The sequence below is a fragment of the Schistocerca piceifrons genome, chromosome 3 (assembly GCF_021461385.2).
Source record: "Schistocerca piceifrons isolate TAMUIC-IGC-003096 chromosome 3, iqSchPice1.1, whole genome shotgun sequence".
In the NCBI taxonomy this organism is placed as follows: Eukaryota; Metazoa; Arthropoda; class Insecta; order Orthoptera; family Acrididae; genus Schistocerca; species Schistocerca piceifrons.
Window position 1 is genome coordinate 637,621,974 of NC_060140.1, and position 25,952 is coordinate 637,647,925.

The 25,952-nt window shown below is 41.5% G+C and overlaps 1 protein-coding gene across 1 annotated transcript in view; it reads right to left on the bottom strand.

The window, feature by feature from the left end:
• Positions 1-25,952, bottom strand: part of LOC124788909 (solute carrier family 22 member 15-like) — an 87,638-nt gene that overhangs the window by 20,721 nt on the left and 40,965 nt on the right. The window contains exons 3-4 of the mRNA XM_047256192.1: positions 18,332-18,553; positions 8,437-8,651 (exon numbers count right to left, since the gene is read on the bottom strand). Of these exons, the coding sequence (XP_047112148.1) occupies positions 8,437-8,651; positions 18,332-18,553 (437 nt within the window). The remainder of the gene's footprint in view (positions 1-8,436; positions 8,652-18,331; positions 18,554-25,952) is intronic.

Sequence of the window (25,952 nt, forward strand, 5' to 3'; positions counted from 1 at the left end):
AGAAGTCGACGGCAGTAGATCGACGGAGGGCGCCTACACAGTTTGCAGACACAAAACTCGACATATTTACGGGTTTGAAACAGATACCGATGTGTGGAACTTCGGTTACTGTGTGTTGACATTCGTCGTCAGCCGTTGCACGAAGCAGAGGGCGCTGCGGACGCTGTCTCACGGGTCCTACACTGACAGCTAGCACCATCTATAGGGAAATTCCGGTTTCATAGTCTTCACCTGCTAAATGATTAGAGTTGCAAATCTGCGTGACAAGTAGAACGGTCTCCAGAGTGCGTTACTGTTGTTTATGTTTGGTGTTGTTCCCGGGCCTGGTAGGGGCGTGAAAAGCGTCAGATGTAATCCCCCCCTTTTATGTAAGAGTTACTCTTTCATGTATTTTTGTAAATCCATTTGGCTGAAGAGCGGTGAACTGTGCACTGCCAGCCTCCCCTACCCTGCCCATACGGGGAAGTGGCATGAAATTACAATATCGGAAACAAAGTCAGGTGTTGGTTGATTAGTATGAAGGACACCGAGGTGCCGTGTGCTTCTGTCAGGCAGCGTTTTCAGCACCTAACAGAGCTTGAAAGCAGCCTTGTCGTGCTTCTCCATTTGGCGACAGGTCGAATCGTGCAATATCTAGATTTGTGAGGCATTCGGATATAACTGCATGGGAACATGAAAGCAGGCATACTCGTTGTCAAGGTTCCAGTCGACCACGTATGCTTAGCATAAGGAAAAATCACCATTTTGTGCACCACGGATATCGTAACCAATTCACTTCTGTATCTGCCAACCAAAAACAAGTAATGGACCCCCTGCTACATTTGATTTTCTCATGCCACTGGTCGGAGATTAACAGCAGCTGTACAAGGGAATTGCAGTCCACGGGTAGGCTGCGTTAAATAAGAACGCAAACTGCTGCGTTTGGACTGGCGCTGAGACCTGGAGCCACGGGCCAGAGATGAATGGCTTCGCATTGTATTCAGTGATGGATCGTGTTTCTACGTATCTTCGATGACCTTTTTCGGTAATATGGCGGTGCCCTCGGAAAATGTCTCATTCTTCCAATTTTTGGAGATCTACAGTGGTGATATTCCTGGGGTCCTGGTGTGGGGAATCATCAGGTATGACTTCATGTGAAGGCTGTTAGTCATTGAGGGACCTTTGAGGGCACAGTGGTATATCATAGACATCCTGTATCCTAGTTTGTTACTTGTCATGTGACAGTATTGTGGTGACGTTTTTCAGAGGACGATGTTCTTTTACATGTAGCAGCGTGGCACCGTTACCAACTGAATCAGTGCATAAATCCAGGCCAAAGGGGTTGCAATATCATTCTGATAAGTGGGCTCATACTACCAAGTTATTTTCTAAATTCACCTCCATGTTGTAATCATTGAAATAATATGATGCACTCTCTCAACCCGTGTAATTTCATACCATTTTCTCCACACTTTCTGTGTGCCAAATGTTTTCTGTCAGGTTGTGCAGGTCAGGTTGTGGATGGGAAAGAGGCCGTGAAACTGAATTTTTTTTCTTTTCTCCCTATTAACTTCAAAGTCTCTGATTGGTCAAATTGGTGTATGCAGAGCAAGGAGCAGTCTCCCATCTTCGAATGTGGTGAACCAGCTCATGATTGGGTTGTGCGAAAGTTGGAGATCTCTAAGATGTAAATGTTCTTTGCTACCGAGCTTGTGAGGAAAGCGGAGAGAAAGAGAAGTATCACTCTTGTACTGGCACTTCACTAGTAAAGAACTGCAGGTCACTACTTAAACAGTGAGACTTGTGTCCTTTGCTAGTGTGCCGCCTAGAGAATGTAGCAGTCATCTTCTGAACCATCAGAGGTACTGCTTCTAGTATCATGCACACAACGAGTGATTTGTGGGTGCACTTATTTGTCTTCAATCGGCCTTCTAAACATTTGACATATTCCGTCATGCATAGTCATGGGACGGAGTCAGATTGGTTTGGCGACCAGCAAATGGATCCACCTGCACACTGTAATCCACCGGGGTTTCAGAGGCTCATAGGGAAGTATCTGTGTGCCGAATTAGCTGAATGTGAGACCGCGTACTTGCATTTTTCGGACACGCGCCATTAATAACAGATTGCTGCCATCCATGACTCCAGTCACCGAACGCATCGTGATGTGCCGCCCTGACCAGCAGAAGGGTAAACTATTCGCTGCTACGGCGTAGGGCTTCAATATGTTTCTCAGCACCCTGTTCTTTCGAACTATATTTTTCTTTTTTGAATAGTAGAGTATAGGTGCTTGATGGTGGCGTAGGTTTTGTGCCATACCCCGGATTCACGTGTATGAAGTCAGATAAAGCGATTAGTATTCTGGTTAGCGTTGTGTGCCGATCCCCAGCTGATCACTTTGTCCACCATAGACCCCATATTAGTGAAAGAGTTTGTCAAATAAAAAATGTTTGTGTGACGTTTCTTTAGCCATTTTTTTGTCTTGTGATGTTAAGAATTAATAAATCTATGTTATTTAGATCACAACTCCTCCCTGTGTTCTGATTCATATTATCTTTGTCAGTTTTACTTAAGTCCTGGTCACAAAAATAAGTAGCAAGCTTGCAACCAAAGCGACTCGCTGACCACATGTGCACACACACAAAGGCCTCTGTGGCAGGCCCCGGCTCTCAAGGGTTGTAACGCTGGTGGGTTTGGATTATAAAGATAAGTTACTGTAATGAATGTTTTCAAAATATGTAATGCTGACATTAATCGAGTCTTTTTGTATTAAATTCTGGCCTTTTTAACTTTCAATTCAGTAACAAACTGCCAGTTAGATCTGTATCAGGTGCTGTATACTATAAACAGCTCACATGCACAGTGACTGCAAGAGGCAACGATATTATCAACATGCTAATAAAAGAAAATAACACATTTATACAATTTAAAATGAAAATGTCTTCATAAATGAGATTATTTTAATTTACTGGAGAAAGAACCATGCACAGATCTATTTGCAAACAGAATAACAAATTCACTGTATATGTTAAATAATAATCATGACATATCAACTTTCAGTATAAAGCACTTTCCTTCTTAGGTCATTTGCACATATGAATTTGTTTGCAGTTTTGGTAATACCAATATTTTTAGTCATTTATTTATGAACATGTAACTCAAACTTTTTTGTGTCTTTGCTGACCGAAAAAACGTTTTCAGTCGCCCAAGTGCTGAAAACAACAGTTCAGAGGTACAATAAGTAACAGGTATAGCTAAAATCATCCGAATAAACTTCACAAGTTCTGTGAGCATTTTACTCACAGGATCTATGTTTTCCTTACTTAAAATATTTGTAATGTCTGACTAGTTGGCCGCTTCCCCTTTCTTCGTTCTGCACACATCTAGAAACATATACCTACGTAATGTTATCTTGTCCTTGTCAAAGCCTGCCTCATAGAACTGCTGGATTCGATCAGCACCAATCTGACCGACAGTAAAAACTTCAAGTTGTGAAATAAGGTCCAGAACCTTTGAGACAAATCTACGACTTAGCTAAGTCACATACGTATCAATTATGCCAAAAAATATTTGTTTGTACACTTCCTCCGGCATTTGACACGTATGAGGACCAGTACCTTCGTCGTAGCGTATTGGCATCTTCCTTTTTCTAGGCAAAACTGTTTCATCACTGTTAAGTTCCTCCGTTTTTCTTATGGTTTCATTCCACAACTCAAAAAATGTATCGCTTTGTGAAGCTAAACTTGTAGATTAAATATCCAGCAGTGTTTTGATTTCTCGATATGACAATCACTTCTTGTGAAAAGAAGAATGGAGTTACCCAGTCCTGCCGGAAACTGAAATTAACATTTTCAAAAAATGGTTCAAATGGCTCTGAGCACTATGGGACTTAACTGCTGAGGTCATCAGTCCCCTAGAACTTAGAACTACTTAAACTTAACTAACCTAAGGACATCACACACATCCATGCCCGAGGCAGGATTCGAACCTGCGACAGTAGCGGTCGCGCGGTTCCATACTGTAGCGCCTAGAACCGCTTGGCCACATGGGCCGGCTAAAATTTTCAGGAAAATAAGAAATCTGAACTGACGCAAGTTTGAAAAATATCCAGTAGCGTTCCCAACGACTTCACTTTTTTCTTCTAACAGATCTTCCAATAATTTCAAGAGAACGTCATAATTACTGTCCAGCGATTTTTCTGATCGGATTCATGAGGTTGTCTGCATGCCCGTGCACAATCTGAAACGAGACTCGTGCAACCAGGCAACATGTTTCCAGTCATCGACAGTCCAATGTCAATGGTAATGGACCCATTCAAGGCGTAAAGGTTTACATCGTGCAGTCATCAATAGTAGACGAGTGAGCCTTCGGCTTCGGAAGCCCATATCGATGAGGTTTCGTTGAATTGTTCGCTCGCTGACACTTGTTGATAGCCCAACATTGCAATCTGCAGAAGGGCTGCGCTTCTGTCACGTTGAACGTTTCTCTTCAGTCGTCGTTGGCCCGTTCTTGCAGGCTCATTTTCCGGCCTCAGCGATGTCGGAGATTTGAGGTTTTATCGGATTCCTGATATTTACGGTACTCTCGTGAAATGGCCGTACGGGAAAATCCCCACTTCATCGCTACCACGGAGATGCTGTGTCCCATCGCTCGTACGCCGACTATAACAACACGTTCAAACTCACTTAAATCTTGATAAACTGCCATTTTAATAGCAGGAACGGATCTGAGAACTGCCCCCAGACACTTGTCTTATATAGGCGTTGCCGAACGCAGTGCCGTATTCTGTTTTTTTACATACCTCTGTATTTGAATACGCATGCCTACACCAATTTATTTGGCGCTTCGGGGCAAATGAAAATGAAGAGGTAGCAACACTACCAAATCGAGCAGCACATCGGAATGTACAGAGGGATGTGTATCACACTACACTTTCACACCTAACGACGTAGCTCATTGAGCATATTGCAGGGACATCAAACCTACACATACCAGAGGCTTGTGGTTCCTTTTCATTTTTTAGACATCTGTTCTCTAGTCCTCTTTGTTTATAAGCAGAACATCATTTTGTCTCATGACAATAGTCTATCACACACTGTGTGATTCATTAATCTGCATGCATATGTCTAGTAACTGCGCAGGGGGAGACAGAAAGTCAACCTGTGTGGCTCATGTAGGACGGCTTCCCGATAGAGTACACAAACGATGAAGAGGCCAGTGTGCTTTTGATGCTGGATGCATCCGACAACCAAGTTGCAGCTACTGCTGATCGTGCGTACTCTGCAAGGCATCCTCAAAGTCGTAATCCCCATTAGAATGTTTCCCGTCGCCTGGAGTAACACCTTTGGGAAACTGGTAAACTTTGTCCAAAGGTAATGGATAGAGGACCTCCGAGGACTACACGTGCTCCAAATACACAGGACATGATTCTTGAAAAAAAAAAAAAAAGGTTCAAATGGCTCTAAGCACTATGGGACCTAACATCTCAGGCCATCAGTCCCCTAGACTACTTAAACCAAACCAACCTAAGGACATAACACACATCCATGCCCAAGGCAGGATTCGAACTTGCGACCATAGCAGCAGTGCGGTTCTGGACTGAAGCGCCTAGAACCGCTCGACGACAGCGGCCGGCTCAAACGTACAGAATGGAACTATTGTATGCAGCATAATGTACAACCTAGTGTAGCATAGTGTACCCTACCTATTGTGTTTTCTCTATCTCATTGGACACAGACACTGTTGCTGTACTCCTATTATTTACGGCTTTATTTGCGTGAGGGACGAAACATAGTGGTCGTTTACCTCTGGAAGAAGTCCATGTCATGTCTTAATGTTTAAATAAAGGTAACAGTAACAAAAAGAAATACACAGTGTACCTAGTTGTGGGGCGTACATTGGATACAATTTGATGTTTTAACTGAAAAAAAAGAAATGTAGGGGACGAACGCGACCTGGACATCGGAGGATCTACATGTCGTTCCGCGCAGCATTGCCTTGTCTCTCTGAGCTGATGGAACAGCGCAGCGGAATTCGGAGTTCACGCTATTTGTTCTTGGCCACACATGACGAAGTTACAGAGTTGCCAGAGTCTCGTTTTTTAAATCGCACTTCTATTAAACCTGTTGTCGGGAATATATTTTACTAGACACTCTTTTCTCTTGAACTGGTATGAGGAATCGCATGTCGACTGCCACGTGCGGCATTTTTCTTCATTCTGTACAGCTATTGTCATTTCTGTTATTTCGTGCTGGAGAGCTGAGTTTAAGTATTGACATGTAGTAGTATTGTAATCTTGCGCATATAATGCCATGCGATAAATAAATCAATAAATTTTCAGAATAATGGCTGTGTGCTGCTACCTCACGCCCTAGTCAGAGAAATCGCGTGCCCAGCCGTCTGTCACCTACCCTCTCTACCTCCACCCCTGGTTAGTCCATAGACGGCTCCACACTCTCCCACTAGCCGCTAGACGCTTCCCCTCAACCCTCTCCATGCATCCGGCCTCTCACAGTCCCCTCAATCCACCCCACCCTGCACTGCCATGTCAATCCAGAACACTCACTGTGGGCCAGGAAAGAGCTGGCAGTCGACTGAGCACAATGTAGACAGAGACAGACGTGTGTGTATGAGTGTTTGTGTGTGTGTTTGTGTGTGTGTATGTGTGTGTTTGTGTGCATGTTTCTCCCACAAGCTTGAAGAAGGAAGTTTATTCCGAAAGTTAGCAAAGCTTAGCACCTTTTGTTTGTACAACTATCGACGGCGCAGCATTTCTGCATTTCGGTGGTGAGCCGTAGTAAAAATTGCTGTTTTGAAAAGCGCGCTGCAGCGCGTAGTGTAAAGCAGTCGCCCTCCGTTGCTGGCGGTGGCGCCGCTGTGGCAATCGCAGCTTTGGTGTCTCCCTCTGGTGTGAAAGGGGAAAGGTAGCCTGTTCACGTCCACTTAAGGGCCGCTATGAGCTCGGCAATTGGTCAGTCAGTCTGAGAAGTGACAGTCTGTCAGTCTCGGCGAGTCTGGTTAGTTGGTCAGCCGGATGAGTGTGGGACAGTCAGTGTTGTCTGTCTGTTGTCCGGAGTGCTAGTATGTGTTAGGCCGGCAGTCTGCTCGAGTTGTTCAGGGCAATGGTCATTGGCGGTCGGATCGATCGGTTGGTAGCACTGGGACACAGGATGACTTGTCCGTCTTGAGCGTCGGCGCATGTGACGTCGACACGTCAGTCCAGTGGGCCTCGCCGTATATCAAGGGGAGTGGCTTCGCGGCCGACGAGAGCAACAGGAGTCAACCCACGACGTCGGTCTGGCCGGAGCGAGCTGCGACGCCGTGAGTCGGGAGATCGGCGCGCCTTCCTGCGTCCGCTGAAGCGGCTGGCAGCGGACGGTTCGGGAGAGCATTTTGGGGGTGCTGCGCCGGGTCTTCGCCAGAAATCGCAGTTATTAGAAGTTAAGTGATCCGTAATATGTTGTTCCAGTTACTTGTTAAATTCTACTTGTTTTCTTGGTCAGTCTCTCGTCCCCAGCTTGCTCGTTTTTGTTAGGCAGCTAGTGTCTGTCTGTCTGTCGGTCTGCCGTACGTTAGAAGCTGCCTCTGTCATGTTTGTCGGATTCGGTGTTAACGAATTTATAAAATTAAGGTAAAGGCCGAATTCCTGAAATATTTTTTTATCTTGCCTATCATCTTGCGAGGCGGTATATGTGTAATGTAGAGCAAGTTGTACACTTTAGGTAAGTCTGAATTTCATGGGTTTTATTTAAATAGTCATTTTTGTAAAGTTGCCACTCTTCCACCGAAAGAGCCCTTTTAAAAACAATTTGCACTTTTGGTGGAAAATAAGTTCTTAGTGTGAGTGTTTGTACTATTTCCATCCCTCTTACGGGGTGCATAGTTAATGTGTTTGTGTGCGTTGTTAAAAATTCTAGTTTAAAGTAATGTGGTGTGTTGCAGATATGCACCAGTGTAGTTCTTCAGAGGTCGTTGTGAGGGGTCGTGAGTACGGCCGTGCTGAAAGGGGGCGGAAGCTTCTCAGCCCGAAGGCTCCTACTGTAACAAAAAAAAAAAATTTTTTTTTACTCTGCCTCTGAATAATTGTAACTTGATATTTCGAGGGTGCTTTTCTGCTTATAAATTTTAAATCTGTTTTGAAAAGGCTTATGAATAAAATTTCCATTGGTTGAAATTTGTTTCCATCAGTTGCTCCTTGGCAACTACTTCCACGCTCACATAATGTGTTAATGTTCTTAATGAATCGCTAGTAAATAAAGTAAATTTTTTTCAGAAAAGATTTTGAAAGTAAATTTTCACGGTTCAGGTGGGACATCTCCTTTATTCCTAAATAATTCGTAATTGTCAAAATGATATTCATCTCTGTGCCCATACACTGATCATTCGTTTCAGAGCTCTTCATTTCAGATGCCTACAGCCAGCCTCTGTAGAATCAGAGGCAGCTCCAAAGCGCCTTACCTGTGAGGAGAAGTATCATGACGACGCTGGAGAAGGCAGTGAGCAGCATGGAGGCGACGGCAGACCAGCGGCGGCCGAAGCGGTGTGCGCACGGGTAGACGACGAACAGCGCCGGCAGCTGCGCAGCGCCCTGCGCGGCCAGCGACACGAAGGGGCTGACGTTGAGCACGGCCGCGCTCATCACCAGCGCGTACGTCGACAGCAGGAACACCGACCTGCGCCGTCAACACGGGCGTCTGTCAAGGCCAGCTGCCTGGCTGGCGGGTACGGAGCGAGGGCACTCAAGAGGGTGGAAGACGTAACGACTAAGTTGTCTGTCACTCTCTCATTATTTGCCAAGTGGCTGAGGGATTTTGCCGTATGCAGTAGACGTTAGATAGAACCACCAGTTACTCTGTACGGATAGGAAAAACCGACCAGTTAAAACCGATACCGGTGTTTTGCACTACTCGCCATTAAAACTGCTACACCAAGAAGAAATGCAGATGATAAACGGGTATTCATTGGACAGATATATTATACTAGAACTGACATGTGATTACATTTTCACGCAATTTGGGTGCATAGATCCTGAGAAAACAGTACCCAGAACAACCACCTCTGGCCGTAATAACGGCCTTGATACGCCTGGGCATTGAGTCAAACAGAGCTTGGATGGCGTGTACAGGTACAGCTGCCCATGCAGCTTCAACACGATACCACAGTCCATCAAGAGTAATGACTGGCGTATTGTGACGAGACAGTTGCTCGGCCACTATTGACCAGACGTTTTCAATTGGTGAGAGATCTGGAGAATGTGCCGGCCAGGGCAGCAGTCGAACATTTTCTGTATCCAGAAAGGCCCGTACAGGACCTGAAAAATGCGGTCGTCCATTATCCTGCTGAAATGTAGGGTTTCGCAGGGATCGAATGAAGGGTAGAGTCACGGGTCGTAACACATCTGAAATGTAATATCCACTGTTCAAAGTGCCGTCAATGCGAACAAGAGGTGACCGAGACGTGTAACCAATGGCACCCCATACCATCACGCCGGGTGATACGCCAGTATGGCGATGACGAACACACGCTTCCAATGTGCGTTCACTGGGATGTCGCCAAACACGGATGCGACCATCATGATGCTGTAAACAGAACCTGGATTCGTCCAAAAAAATGACGTTTTGCCATTCGTGCACCCACGTTCGTCGTTGAGTACACCATCGCAGGCGCTCCTGTCTGTGATGCAGCGTCAAGGGTAACCGCAGCCATGGTCTCCGAGCTGATAGTCCATGCTGCTGCAAACGTCGTCTAACTGTTCGTCCAGATGGTTGTCGTCTTGCAAACGTCACCATCTGTTGACTCAGGGATCGAGACGTGGCTGCACGATCCGTTAAAGCCATGCAGATAAGATGCCTGTCATCTCGACTGCCAGTGATACGAGGCCGTTCGGATCCAGTGCGGCGTTCCGTATTACCCTCCTGAACCCACCGATTCCATATTCTGCTAACAGTCATTGGATCTCGACCAACGCGAGCAGCAATGTCGCGATACGATAAACCGCAATCGAGATAGGCTACAATCCGACCTTTAGCAAAGTCGTAAACGTGATGGCACGCATTTCTCCTCCTTACTCGAGGCATCACAACAACGTTTCACCAGGCAACGCCGGTCAACTGCTGTTTCTGTATGAGAAATCGGTTGGAAACTTTCCTCATGTCAGCACGTTGTAGGTGTTGCCACCGGCGCCAACCTTGTGTGAATGCTCAGAAAAGCTAATCATTTGCATATCATAGCGTCTTCTTTCTGTCGGTTAAATTTCGCGTCTGTAGCACGCCATCTTCGTGGTGTAGCAATTTTAATGGCCAGTAGTGTAGTTCGGAATAACAGGTATTTTTCGATCTCTGTTTGGTATCGATTATAACAGGTGTGTTTTAGCTTTCACTAATAATCGTGTAAACCCCCTGAAGCATCCATTAGCCATAGAAGTAGTGCTAAAATTTTTCGTTGTTGAATAAACTTAAAAAAATTGCATTCGTTTGAATTATTGCTTTATTAAGAGAAATGGGAAAAATGATCAGCAGTATTTCAATGACAATGCCGACAGAAATATGCAACAAACACATGGCACAGGAACTGGTACAGCATTTTTGAGACAATAACGCTCCTGTGGCCGTGTATCGTAGCTTAATGTTCAAGTGTACGTATAGTGTGCAAGACTTGTCCTCCCCCCCTCCCTCCTCCCGATGGTCTATACCGTAGTTTCTCGCTGTCGTCGCCGGACATCCATTGTGTTTCAGAATATCACCAACCTAGTCTGTAAATAATCTACTAACTTCTAGCAGACACAATTACAACGTCAGTTTTCTCAAAGAGTGGCTGAGGTTGACACAAATTTTAACGAAATTACCCATACGTAAAGAAAAGGTAAAGCTTCAATTATTGAAAAATTAACAAAGTAGTTCCTACTGACGCGGTCGCAAAATTACAGCAGAAATACATATACAGAATTTGAAGCAGAAACAGATAAAATTGACAACAGTGCAAAAGAACAATTTGAAACACTGAAAGCACACATCGATGAACTATAAAACAAAGTTGAGGAAAACGACGATCACTCAGCAGACACACGATGAATATAGTTTGAAGAAACCGAAGAGTTTCAGTCTTCATAGCATTTTAAGGAAAAACAGATGACAGTAAACAAACAGTTCTGACAAGAAATCAATGGGTTACGCACTCATCTATTGTAAAGCATTTGCCACGAGAACAAGAAACGTGTTTTTCTAGTGAGAGCTGTTACAGCCGAGAAGATGATCGCGTGCAAGATCAACATATTGGTAGACGTAGACGTGAAAGAGACTTTGAAAATGAACGCGAACATTCACATACGTATTTCAGCCGACAGAATCTTAATGACTTGACAAGATGCGACGGATTTGACTACAAACATTTGTCATCATTTGGAAAGTTTAAAGCTCTTTTTGCAATGGCATCAATGATTTACATACTTTAAATTGGATGCAACAATTTAGCTTTTCTTTACCACCAGCTTGGAAAGTGACACACAAGTTAGAATTTGTTTGCAGTTTCTGGAGAATAACCAAGTATGCGGATCCAACCCATATCAAAACAATGTTTTCCTTTAGAGGAATTTCAAATTGCATTTCTTGCAGCATACTGGTCAGAGACTACACAGCGTGGAATTAAGGGCAAACGTATCAGCTTACCAAATCTTGAAAAGTCACAATTTGCAACCTTAACGAAGTTCTTCGAGTACATAGTACGACTGAACCAACATTCAATAGAATCGTTCAGCCAATCTGCTTTAATGCAGTGTTGTATTTCTAAACTTCCAAGATCTTTACGTGTTTCGCTGATGACAGGACCTCAGAAAGAAGACACCAATGCGTTGCGTGAAGTCTTTCAATCGCTTGAGATTCAAGAATTCGAATAAATGTACAAAAACAGAAACTTTTATCGGAACAACACAATTACAATGAAAATAGGTATAGGGGATATTTCAAATCACTCAATGACAACAAAGAAGAAGACACGCAAATAGCCAGCACTACCAAAAATAATACCAGGGACGTAACAATTTCAGTGGCCACCATAGTACAACCAACAACAAAATCGGAATTTTTATCACAGCAACCTGCTCAGACTTCATAATTCAAGAGGCGACATGAACAATCCTCCACATCAAGATAGAAGTTTTGTAAACAATTATGTACAAAAAAATATTCAAATGTTTGTGAAATCTTATGGGACTTAACTGCTAAATTATTGATGTAGGTATGGTGAGTACTTTATATAGGATGCTTCTGTAACCAAGATAACTGAAGAGATTGCTGTGTCAACAAGCATAATATCGAAGATTTATGCGGCATACAGGCAGCACGCTATTACCAAATCTACATCTACTCTACATGGTTACTCTGCAATTCACACTTAACTGTCTGGCAGAGGGTTCATCCAACTATTTTCATGCTACTTCTCTACCATTCCACTCTCGAATGGCGCTTGGGAAAAAGGAACTCCTGAATATTTCCGTTAGAGCTCTGATTTCTCTTATTTTATTATGATCATTTCTCCCTAAGTAGGTGGGAGTCAACAAAATATTTACGCATTCGGAAGAGAAAGTTGGTGATTGAAATTACGCAATAAATAGCAGAGAACCGTCGAAGTTGCAATATGCTTCTTCTTTTTTACTTGATGACTAGTTTCGAATGTAAGCTCATTATCAGATAATCCACTAAGCTATGCAGTACCATCCATTATGTCAGCAACATGACTGTTCATTCTACTAAAAGGTATGTTGTAAAGTGGTGCAGGACTGAGCTTCACACGCGAGTCTGTTTACATCTTTCAAGCAAAGAGCAACGAATTTCCGTCGACGACCAGCTAGATAACATACTGTAGTAGAATACTGCAGAACGGACAAATTACCATGTTGTACAAAAAGTAACAGGAAGATTTTTAAGGAACCACTGCTGCCGCACACGAGAAAGTTTTATATCTATCCTTAAATCATTTCTCTTGGGCAGCTCCTCCTTTTTCATGGACGAACTTGTATTTAAAAACTATTTGTCTGTAAAAAAATTTTTTATCTGTAGCTAAATGATTGGGACGAAAAAGTAATATGTTTATTAATTTTAAGACTAATCATGTACGCATCTCACGTAAACTGACTTGATCCACATTATTTCGATAAAAGAATCGTTCAGATGATCTAAGCAATATGTAACTAAGTAATGAGACATATGAGTTATCACCAAAACCTATTCTCAAGGGCAATAATTTTCATACAAGAGAGTGCATCTAAATTGACACTTACACCCCATAACGTCATACTTTGTGATAGGTAAAAACTCACTGTTGGACGTGCATCCCAAGGTCTACAGATATCTTCCAGCTGCCAGAATGCGTCTTGTAGACAGTTAAAATAGTTGTCCAAGACTTGAAGTACCACAAAATTAACAAGCTGTGGAGAGACTAGCTAGCTCAAGGAATGTTATCCTCTTGAAATTTTCCGAAGAGGCTTGGTAGTTCGTTTGAAATTTCTAAAATTCTTTATAATTATCTCCGATGAGTGCAGACGTAATTTCTGGTCACATCTTCCGCCCTTTTTAGTTGTGTGTTGCTTCGTTTTGCAGTATAAACTAAAGCAGTTACTTATTCTAAATTTTTAATATAGATATTATGTCGTATTTATTGGGTCTTCAGAAATGAGGTTCGAATAATTTGGTTTCACCTGCATATCATTTTATTTTTCCATCAGTGTATTACGAACTTCAGTAAGCAAGGATGCTAATGCAATTGGTCTTCTATCATCACAGTAATAGCCGGTTTGAAACTAGTTGGAGGAAGAAAATTTAAACTACTTAATATGAGTAGAAAAAGGGAATAGATGTGACTCATACTGGTTCTCATAAACAGACTCTGTACCGACGTCATGGATTAAATCCCGAATATCTCTATAGTGTTTCATGTATTAAAAACATGTATGTCCCACAATTGTCATATGTCCATTGGATTGAGCGCCCAGAGCAGTAGAACAACTTACACTGTTTGACAGGAGTAGGATTTGAGTCAGACTCGAATTTCATCCTCACCCTTCGATTTCTACCATTATCACTCATCAGCCATTTGAAGTCGTCCTCCTAGATACAACAATTTCTGAACAATTTTTTGTGTGTTACGGTTTTCACATGTGAACATTGCTGATGATCCAACATGTATTCTGATCTATATAAAGCTGGTATTTGCACAGATTTCATTGGTGATCTTGCAGCTCTCGAAGAATGAAATTACAATGAAATCAGACCTTTAGTTGCTTGCAGGCGGTGGTAAATATCAACGGGGACAATTGAAAAATGTGTGCCCCGACGGGGACTCGAACCGGGAAGCTGCTGCTTATATGGCAGATGCTCTATCCGACTGAGCCACCGAGGACACAGAGAATGGTGCAACTGCAGGGACTTACTACAAATGCAGTGTGTCGACAGAGAGTTGGCAAGTGTGGGTCTCACGGGGAGCGTGCCAGAGATAAGTCCCTTCAGTCGCACTATTCTGTGTGTCCTCGGTGGCTCAGTCGGATAGAGCGTCAGCCCTGCAAGCAGGAGGTGCCAGCTACGAGTCCCGGTAGGAGCACAGATTTTTCAACTGTCCCCGTAAAAATTTATCAACGCCTGTAAGGGGCTAAAGGTCTGATTCATTGTAATTTCATGTATCATGATCTGTTCTTAGATCGTTGTCGTCTTTATTTATTTATTTATTTTAATGGGCGAAATCCAGAAAAGATCTTCCTTGATCTAATTTCGCCCAAATCCTTTTCATGTTAATGTCAGAACTTCGTCTTCCATTCAAGTCTGTTCCCTTCCTGGCCTATATGTATTTTTCCTGCCCCTCTTAACAATTCTCTGAATGCATATCTCCGTTTGTCGTTGTTTAATTTACCAACTGAATTGCCCTTAGGCATTTTTTACTCTTCTTTTCTTGTCCGTCCAGAATTATATTCAGCTATCCTAAATGCATAACTTATCAAGTGGTTTTATGGCTTCACTGCTTTCTCTTCGATATGTTGGTTATTATATTATTTCCGTCTTATCGAAAATAATTTTCAGAAGTACTTCTGCACGTGCACTAACAAATTTGTCGATTCATTGTTTACGTCTTTCTGCTTTCGAGATGAAGAATGTAATCTCAATATCAATGAGATTATATGTCCCACTGACATCCATTCTCTATTCAGTTTCTGAAAATGTTATCTAAGATTGCTGAGAGTGATGTTCTTGGCGTGAAGTATCCTTGCGTGATCATATTTTCATTTCGGAATTCCTCATTGTTTTAGTGAAGAATATTTATCTGTAACTGTGACGTATACACGGTGATTACGCTGCCCATCGTAGTCGATTTAACTTCCTTCTCAGAGCCTTGGGCGACTGTTAGCAAGCAGAGCTACAAAACCCCAAGTGAGAATAGGCCATGAGTTAAAAGGTATTTTTTGACAAAAACACCTTACTTCTATCATGTGTATCCAAGTGTCTCAAATCTATCTTTGTGTAATTTGTGGTGTATTTATGCAGGTCCTGGACGTCTCTGTAAGTTTATTCCGTTTATAGTACTTCATCGTAAATGGTTCAGAAACGTTATCTTATGAAGAGTGTTTCACCATTGAAAACAACGAAATAAACAGGAGATACCAAACTCGAAAGTATGGAAGTAACAGTTTTCTGGAATACAATCCAATGAAAAAATTAACATATAGCTGGCCATCATACACAAACAAAATTTGCACAATAGATGTAAGATTTTTCCGTCTACTTTACCAGTTATTCTGCGACATTTTGACAATGTGCTTCACGTGTCCAGATAAAATTGTTAAACAACGTTATTCTGTCACGTGGGTTGCATAAAACGACATCGGCAAGGACAGCTGAATCACCCTGTATATTCTTCGGTATAATTAAACGACTGTTGTGAAAGAAATCGCTGAAACTGAATAAAAGCTTTGTCAGAGTTTTTAATGTTAGTCGAAGTAGTAGTATTTAATAATTAATTCGTTCTACAATTTGATTCAAGGCTTGAATGAACCAATGCACCACATGAAATTCTGTTAACTTGTTCATTCGCATGAATGAAATGAAGCTTTTTACATAGTTCAGAGAGGACGCTGAAAGGTCTGTATAGTTTTTATGTCTTTCAGTCCATGTTTCGTGGAGTGGAACAAATGCTGCATTTTTCCACTTTAGGGGAACTGTCCCCCTTTCAACATACTCCTTTTGAGCTTTTTCTCCGTCTTTGGTCATTTATACTGCAATATTTGTTTAAGAGTCCATTACTTTCTTTGTATGTTGACTGGCTTTATATGCCTCCTCTGACATTACTCACGTTTTTCATTATCACAATCTTTTTTTCCGTTCACCTCTTTCAACTGTATAATATTTTAAATGGCAAAAAGATATATTTTTCTGATGATCTGCAACCATTATTTATTTAATATGAAACCATCTACTTACGCTAACGTGTAGTATCAACTTCCAGTATCACAGATACAATGGCATGCGACTTACGTGTATATTAGTGATAGACATACTATATTTGTAAAGAAAAGTACTACATTTTACGTATTGTAAATGAAATTGTTATGTTCAAAAGTGAAGTGTAAAAATAATGTAACTATTGTTACGTAAAACTGGAACTTAATTTAACATAGAATCAAATAAAATGGTGTCTCCACGTTTGAAACTAAGATAGAGTTCTATGTTGTTGTTGTGGTCTTCAGTCCTGAGACTGGTTTGATGCAGCTCTCCATGCTACTCTATCCTGTGCAAGCTTCTTCATCTCCCAGTACCTACTGCAACCTACATCCTTCTGAATCTGCTTAGTGTATTCATCTCTTGGTCTCCCTCTACGATTTTTACCCTCTACGCTGCCCTCCAATACTAAATTGGTGATCCCTTGGTGCCTCAGAACATGTCCTACCAACCGATCCCTTCTCCTAGTCAAGTTGTGCCACAAACTTCTCTTCTCTCCAATCCTATCCAATACTTCCTCATTAGTTCTGTGATCTACCCATCTAATCTTCAGCATTCTTCTGTAGCACCACATTTCGAAAGCTTCTATTCTCTTCTTGTCCAAACTATTTATCGTCCATGTTTCACTTTCATACATGGCTACACTCCAAACAAATACTTTCAGAAATGACTTCCTGACACTTAAATCTATACTCGATGTTAACAAATTTCTCTTCTTCAGAAACGCTTTCCTTGCCATTGCCAGTCTGCATTTTATATCCTCTCTACTTCGACCATCATCAGTTATTTTGCTCCCTAAATAGCAAAACTCCTTTACTACTTTAAGCGTCTCATTTCCTAATCTAATTCCCTCAGCATCGCCCGACTTAATTCGACTACATTCCATTATCCTCGTTTTGCTTTTGTTGATGTTCATCTTATATCCTCCTTTCAAGACGCTATCCATTCCATTCAACTGCTCTTCCAAGTCCTTGGCTGTCTCTGACAGTGTTGTCACCTGTCTGCTTTTTTAATACAAAAGCCGCAACATACATCGCATAGGTGTTTTTCAGTTACAAAAACGTCCTGCAAGAGAACCAGATGAAACGTTACCCTTACCAGAGTTTCCCACTGCACAGTGGTTTGGAACACACTTGACTTGGTTAGATGATTGGTTAATTTCCGTTAATTTATACAAGCAATGCTGTCAACCATAGCTGTGTTATTGTTCATGCACAATTTCCTCTCCATCGTATCTTTCAAATAGTGAGTAGCAGCAGATTTAGATTACTATTCGTCACTGGGCAAAACAGGTAGTGTAGAATGACACGCAGCGAGCTATCTTGCATGACAAGGATGTTGGCCAAAGACGGATCGAATCCACACGGCGTATTTGACGACAGTGGACTGGTTCACCGGCGAGCGTAAGCGTTGTATTTTACACGGCTTCCCACCCTCGTTTAGGCGAATGCAGGGCTGGTTCCCAACTTTACCATCAGAGAATACGATCAGCAAGCAATCAAAATACGATAAAAAGTAGAACAAAGTTTACAGTATTCACAGACAGATGGCGCTTACGGCTCCCCCCTCCTCCTCCCGTCAGGTTACCATGAGGTCTGTGGCGTCAGGGAGGACATCCGGCCGCAAAGTTAAATAATACAATAACATTAGCCAAATCCTTAAAAAGTGGACCCGGTACTAGACGGGATAAATACTAAGAAAATGAAGAAAGAAGATAATTCTTCATTGAAGAGCAATAAACGTACCTACAGCAAGAAAATAAGTGACAAGTAGTAAATATCTAATACTTGCGCTACGATTGGTGATCCAGTCTGCATTAAAATTGAAATGATTTGTATCAGTTGGATTATTTTTTACCTTTTACCAATGGTGCTCACCTGCCGATGACGAGAATTACAACGTTTTTGAAAAGGTTGAAGCTGGAGAATATGCTAAAGAAGCCCTTCCTATCTCCTCTGCTCTTCTTCATGGTTTGTAGGACCCTCGATGTGAACGAAGGTACCGACGAGTCATTAGTCGAGGCTATGCGGTTCAGAAGGAGCAACGCCTCCTGCTCGCGTCCCCTGCATGCCAACCACCGTGGCGATTCTGGAAACCATCTGAAACAAGTGGCACAATACGTAACGGTACTGCTAGAAGAAAAGCCACTGACTATAAGCGCCAATAATCAGCAACTAAACTGTGAGCGATGTAATGAACACTCTTTCTACAGTCAGATTGCTTCAGTGAAGAAATGTCCAGCCACTGACGTCTAATTCGTGAGTCGTAAACATCATGTAAGGCGATAAAGGAAAGTTCACAGAAAAAGTAGTAGGTGCTAGAGAAACAAGTATCAATGCTAAGAGTGACAGATAATATTATAGCTTTAATGAAGTAACGATCTTTTTTAAATGAATCTTTGTTAAATGAATTATAGTGCTATATAGACTGCGTAGCCAGAAGAGTACGGTCACTGGCCGCCCCACAGACGTCAATCATTTAAGTAACGGCGTGCAACCGTCTTTTGTTGGTACTGCAGCTACAAAATCAGGGAAGGCCTTTCAATAATTGTCTCCATTCTCCGTGAGACATGATGAATTCTTATAGAAGAATTTTTCGTGAATTAACATGGCATGGTACCTTCGGTTTACTCCTGTTTGTTCCAAATATGCTCAACATGGTTAAATGAGGGACTTTACTCAGACCAATCCAGCAAATCCACTTCATTTTCATCTAATTACGGTGCAATGATCCTCTTTTTGTGGAGAGCACCATTCCAAAGTGTGCTAAAGAGTGGGATGCATGCATACTATTATCTAAATTATTGACATAAATGTCAACCATAATTTTGTCGTTTAAAAGCAAAAAAGGTCTGAGCCAAAAGAGGGCTGAAGCCATAGACATTCACACTCACATCACCTCCACTGAGTGATTTTATTGACATATCTCATTCTGGCAATTAAATGTAGTTACAAGCTTAATACATCCAGCTGTAGGAGATGTAATGAGCACTCCGTAACATGTCCATCCACTTTTCCAAAGACCAAAGACGACATCGCCTGTATTAGTCTAAGCAAATGGTTCCCAACCTTTCTAAGAACATTACACCCGAATGCAGTGAGATATTAGATAGTACCCACTGCCCCTTTCCCATCATGAACCCTAGCGCCTAACTAAAGTTTAGAATGAAAAGGAATTTTCTTTAAACTTTTAAAATGGTGTGGGATGAATTATATTTGATTTTTGTAAGTGTTTTATTAAACCATGAGCTAATGAGTGAGTGAGGCAATAGCTAATGTTTAATTCTAGCAACTTTTTTTCCTACAATTCCTCCCCAGAAAAGAAAAGTAACTGTACAGATTGAGGATACTCACTTGTTACAAAAAATGCTTTCTCTGCAGTACTCCTTCCCTGGCAGCACTTGAGTCACCCATACCGCATCCACAATTAAAATCGAACAAATTAAAATGGGTTCATTACATTTAGGTCTACTGTTTGTAAATAACTTGGTTGATGGACTCGCTACTTTTGAAATGGCAGAAATTGGAAAACTTAAGGTAGCTTATGCTTTGTGTCTGTCCACTTCCATTAGTAATTACAATAATACATTGAAGGACCTACAATAATATAGTAGGCATTATACAGTTATTGTTGTTTTGTGCTGTCAATTAATTCATTTATTGCTGTGAAGTGAATAATGAAACAATTTATGATGTGTTGCTGGATCTACCTACAACCCTGAGAAGGCATTTTCAAGAGGTATGTATGCATGTGTGATGTGTATGTCTCAATTTTACAGTCATATTTAAATGGTACAAAATGCGGGTGGTCTATCTGCGGAAACTTTTCATACATTCGTTTCGCAAAGTGTAGCCTCCATGACATTGTCTCACGTGTTAATGCTAGTATTTCGAAAGAAATTTAACTATTGTTTACTTATGTGTTCAATATTACAGTCTACGAAATAGTGGTAACAGCCAAGATCTTTTAAAAATAAAGTAGTTTAGTGACCGAAACGCGATAGAACAATTTATTGCCACACCTCCAAAAATTACATTTTTCCGTCACAGGGTTATTACCCTTATGTTGGGAACCACTGGTTTAAGCGGCGTCAGGTTTTAAGGGCTATGGCAGCGACGTCTGTATCTCAACTATGGTAGATGTTCTTAAATATACATAAAGAAAATGATGATGATGATGATGTTTGGTTTGTGGGGCCGTCAACTGCGCGGTTATCAACGTCCGTACAAATTCCCAACCTTTGCTCAGTCCAAACTCGCCACTTTCAGGAATGATGATGAAATGATGAGGACAACACAAACACCCAGTCATCTCGAGGCTTAAAGAAAATGTGTCACACTTGAATGCTACAGCAGGCGATCCCTATAAGTTTATTTCCTGTTCCTATCAAGATGATAGTTGGTTTTTATACTTCTGGTGTCCTTACGTTGCTAAGATTTGGAGAGATTACATTTGAAAAGGGAAAGTTTGTGTGCTATGTTTCACAAAATGCTTTTTCAGTACTATTGTGTTCCCAGTACTCTGTTGCATATCCCTTGACTTGTTGCACGTGCCAAACTATATACAAAGTCTTTGAAACGTGTGTTAATATATGGTTCATGGTCTTGTTGTCAAGCCATGTTTCCCTTTCGCTTTCCAAAATTTGAAAGATATGAGAAGTGGTTGTTATATAATACAGTTCTTCTAGTTAAAAACCTAATGCTGCATTTCTGTACTTATACTATCACAGTAAAACGTAGTGCCTCAGAATTAATAGCACTTGAAACAAATATTCTCTGAAGTTGACATTCTGCGACCGTGGCTGTGTACAAAATAGTTCATTCTTACAAAGAAGAAAACAGCAACCAGCCCCTGTTAACAATGCTACTTGTTTACATAAGTAGTGCTTTTCCTTGTTTCGAACCGACAGGTTCATCTGCAGACGGCTGGTCACATATATGTTACATTTGTATTGTTTACATTAGTTGTTATAAAAACAAACAGCCAACACCTAATATAAATGACAACAAATGTCATATAAACTTGACCAACCACCTGAAGACGAACCAGTCAGACAGAATCCGGTAACGGAAATATTTGTGCAAATAAATATCTAAATGATAAACAGCTGGTCGTTGTTTTCTTCTTTGCAAGAATCATCTCGGAAAAACTGTCTACAACCATTCACTTTCCTGGTATGGCATTTAGGATGTTCTTAATAAAATATTTATTTTCTAATTTGCTTTACTATTTTCTGTGGTGATGCTGTGAGAAGGTAAATTATCTGATATCAAAATACCTTCTCAGTCTTTTGTATACAAATCAGTTGTGTACAAACGCAGATAGATTGTTTTTTCTTCTCATCGTAAATGTCAGATTTGACACTTACAGTTTTGACCACTTCCACTAAAGTACTAAATCTTTTTGACAGAGTGTCCAAAATTTCAGGGAATTGCAATCGTGCTTCGCTATTATTTAATCATCCTGTTGATTCATTAGGGCAACAGATAGATCTGTCGTGTTATTTATACTGCCTGCAGTTAAACTGCCCCTACCATACAGCGCGTTCATATCTGGTCAAGGAACTTTTGATGATAGTATATAAACAGATGTGAGTGAATCTATAACAAAGAGAATAAACATCAGTACTGGTAAATTTTGGTGATTGAAAATAGATTAGGTGTGTTGTGAAGCAAAAATATGCAAGATGATTCGAACAAACAAAGAATAAATTGCTTAAAAGAATTTAGCTGAATTTACAGCCTTTAGGTTTGTATGATTTATAGGGTAACCGAATTTTAGCGGATTGCGTCTAGTAGGCACGTAGATAACTTCATACATTTCAGCAAAATCGATTTTCGGTCACTTAGTGACCATCCTCAGTGCTGTAATATACAATTAAAATTGGTAGGCACTGGAATCAAGCTATAAGTTTATGCGATCGCTCTAAGCTTGTGGTTATAGCTTGATTCCAGTGCCTACCAATTTTAATCGTATATTACAGCACTGAGGAAGGTCACTAAGTGACCGAAAATCAATTTTGCTGACAATAAAACAACAAAATACGGCCAATGCTGATTTTCCTTCCAATTCTATCCACTATTTGGTCGTGGTTCACACAACACGCCATGGAGTCGCCAATCAATTCATAATTTTAATTATTTAAAGTCAACTGCAACTTTTCGCACGATACAGATATCTTGTCAAAATCGTTTTGAAATTTGTTTTAATCCTCTAGAGACTCCATAAGACGGTAAACGACAGCGTTATCTGTAGACAATCTAAGAGGGCTACTGAGACTGTCTCCTAAATGTATTCTGTAGTTCAGTCAGTAAAGAGGTCCAGGGGTTTGCTGGCACGGTAGCCCAGAATGTTCGGTCAGAGGGCTAGCTGCCTTTTGTGATAAAAAAAATTGTGAAATAGTCAACGATTAATTAGAACGAGTCGAAAAAGGAGGGGTAGCGTCTTTGACTAGTAATCAAAACTTCCTCAGTCAGGGGTTCAGACCCTGTCACTGCTTGTATTTTGAATAAAACTCGTCGACAATGGCGACCGACGACTTTCGGCAAAAGAAGTCACCCTCATTCAACCAAAGGCCTCCTCAACGAACCAGACTCAGTGCACTCTCTTGCCCATGGACGTGGATCTGTAGTACCTGTATCTAGTTTGGGGGCGTACCACATTGCGCGCATTTCCACCGAATGGCCAAAACGCGGTACTGTTGCGGTAAATCAGCTCGATCTGTTTCTACAGGGGTTTCAGAAAGTGTTGGATATGTCTTTCTCCGACTTCTGCTCAGTTCGGACTTAAATTGGAACGAGCAGTTGTGGAAAGCTGTAGAAATGGGTGCGACTGCAAGATGTGTAGCTTGTAATTTTACAGTAGCAGACAAGTTCGAGGAAGGTGACTCGTTTAGAGATATGAGAATGCGTGAAATATGGTTGACTTGTGGGGGTGCGCCTATGCAGGTATGTGTTTGAATGCACGTAATTTCTAACAAATAGCGTCAGGTTCGAGATCTGAGAAGTTAGTGTATATTTCTCTTCTTACGACTTAAATCAGCAGATCATCTACTACTATTGTTTGTCATCGCCTATAACTCGGTGAATATATCGTGGAACCTCTGACGTGGTCTCGAGACATAATGTGTTGCAAAGCTAATGAATTATTCAGTTGCGTGTGGTGTGATGGAGTCGCAAATAGCGCTTGCGTACAACATTCCTTAGCCGAATCACTTTCAAAGTTCAGTGATTTTATCCCTAGTCTGCATCGTTGGCTGATAATACGTATTCCTAAGATCGCAGTCACGGTATTTGTCCGGCAAACACGTCATTCAGAGGTAATGTCGCACCCCGATTCATAAAGCAGTTATAGGTTTTAACATGGATACTTGGGTGCACCTGTAGAACCAAGAGCTCTTGTGAGAGTAACATGCAGTAGTTGTTAGGATCGAGATTTTTTCTTCAACATCTGCTCAATTACGTCTATGACACTGTGGTATGACTCGCAGGAAGAACGTAAGAGACATGCACACGGATAATTGATTTTCGCTCAGTATTATTTGGTATTGTATGCATCCAGTTATTGACGAGGTAATATTATAATTAGTATTAGGGCTGGGTGCGTGATATGTTCGCATTTCAGCATCTGGTTTCTAAAGTATATGTGTTCGTGTAAAGGAAATGTCTATGTGCTCTTGTAGGGAAGGTAAGGATTTAACTTGGATTTGGATGGCGAAGGGAAGAGTATGTCCAGTTGTAAGGACGGTATAGGTATTTCCAGAGCCACAGCGGTCAACAGAGTGTATTTCTGATATTTCGGTCATTTCCGAATACCATTCAGTTGAGACCGCGATCATAAGATTTAATTGTAAGTATAATGATATAAGATATATGTGAGGGGTTCTCTAGAATGTGTCCGTGTATGCATAGTCTTTGGTGGTACTGATTCGGGTTCGCATGTTAATGGTAGCAGTCATCCGAATGCAGAGGCCTGTTGGAGTGTAGGAATGTATCAGAGTTAACTTAACCATCTTCTCGACGACCGAATAGGAAACTAATACTTAGTATGTGCTGGCCGGCTTTCGTGATCAAGTGTAATTTTGAGAAGATGGTGCGTTTGCGGTGGAGTGTTATTCTCTCCCATGTAAATTGTTTAGTTGACTGCTTCTTCACATTTGGTGCATTTATGTAGTTGAGAGAAGATCGATTGTGGTGTGTTGGAGACACGTTTGCCTGTTCTCTAGACGTGGGAAAGACCGTAGTTGGTTTGTAAAGAATATTGATCATTTGGAATATGTTAGATGACCTACTTCGGCATTCGAGACTGCGAATATCAGTTTACTCTACTTGTTTGTAATCAGTCAATGGTTTACAGCACGCCGCACATCGCTAAAGCTTGGTGTTTGTGGAGAAATAATTTACAGTCTATATCTTGTGCATTATGTTGCGTTAGCGATCGGGAGGCTAGTGCTGTGTTCTTGATATGGAAACGTACGGCGAAAATTGTATAATGTTATGTTCTTGTAACCGACGAGTCTGGAGATGTGCATAGAAAAGCGAGCAGTCAAGGAAGCAGAGAAAGTAATGAGTTTGTATTGAGGGGGGAAATGATCACCAATTTGTAGAACAATTGAGAGTGACTTCAGTTCGCTGATGAAAAAGGGGTGATTTTGTATGGTGGGGGATGGGGGATGTGAACTGTATGTTTACTAGATCGAGACGGTTCCCTGGCTAGAGATCGGTTTGACGCTACAACATTCTTGTGAGTATCATTTGTATTTGATGACCTGTGGACAATTTTGCGATGTTTAGTTGTTAGTGCAAAATGGTTATCAGTGTAAAATAGTTTATTACCACTGAGTGTAGCGTCTGTAGAAAGAAAGAACAAGTTGGAGGTGTATATATTGGGGGAACTGTCGGTGCAATTTAGCAGCCTTTGCAAAATAACGACAGAAAGCCCCAGAAAGAAAAGGTAGATGGTGCATCGATACCGACGGCGGTAGTAATTCGACTGGTAAATTCGATAACAGCCAATGAGAATGCTCGATTGATTGTGGTGGGATATAGGAGCGGTGAGAACATTTGCGTAAATTGAGAGCAGGAAGGAAGACTGGATTCAGCGATATTTTGGTAAATAGGTTGTGTTAGGGTAGGAATTTTGGTGCATACAAGCTGAGACAACAAGAAGGCGACCGTTAACTATTTCTGGGGCACTATAAAATTACGGAGAGCTGTAATTGGTTGATTTTTTTTTCATAAAGCTATGTGACGTCTGAATAACATTGAGAAGGTTTTAGATGGTGATGTGTCAGTCAAGTTGGGGTGGGTACGTGTGGTTCAAAGCGTGTGACAACACACTCTGTGCTATGCTCCCTTCAACGGTAAAGACAAGTGGCGCCTGGAGATGCTTCGAATATGAGACTGGCGTGAACGCGCTTTGGAATGCTATGACAGTATAACAGTGACTGTATAGGGGCATGCAACTTTCATCGGTGTCCGACGACGCCGGCTCGGGGAC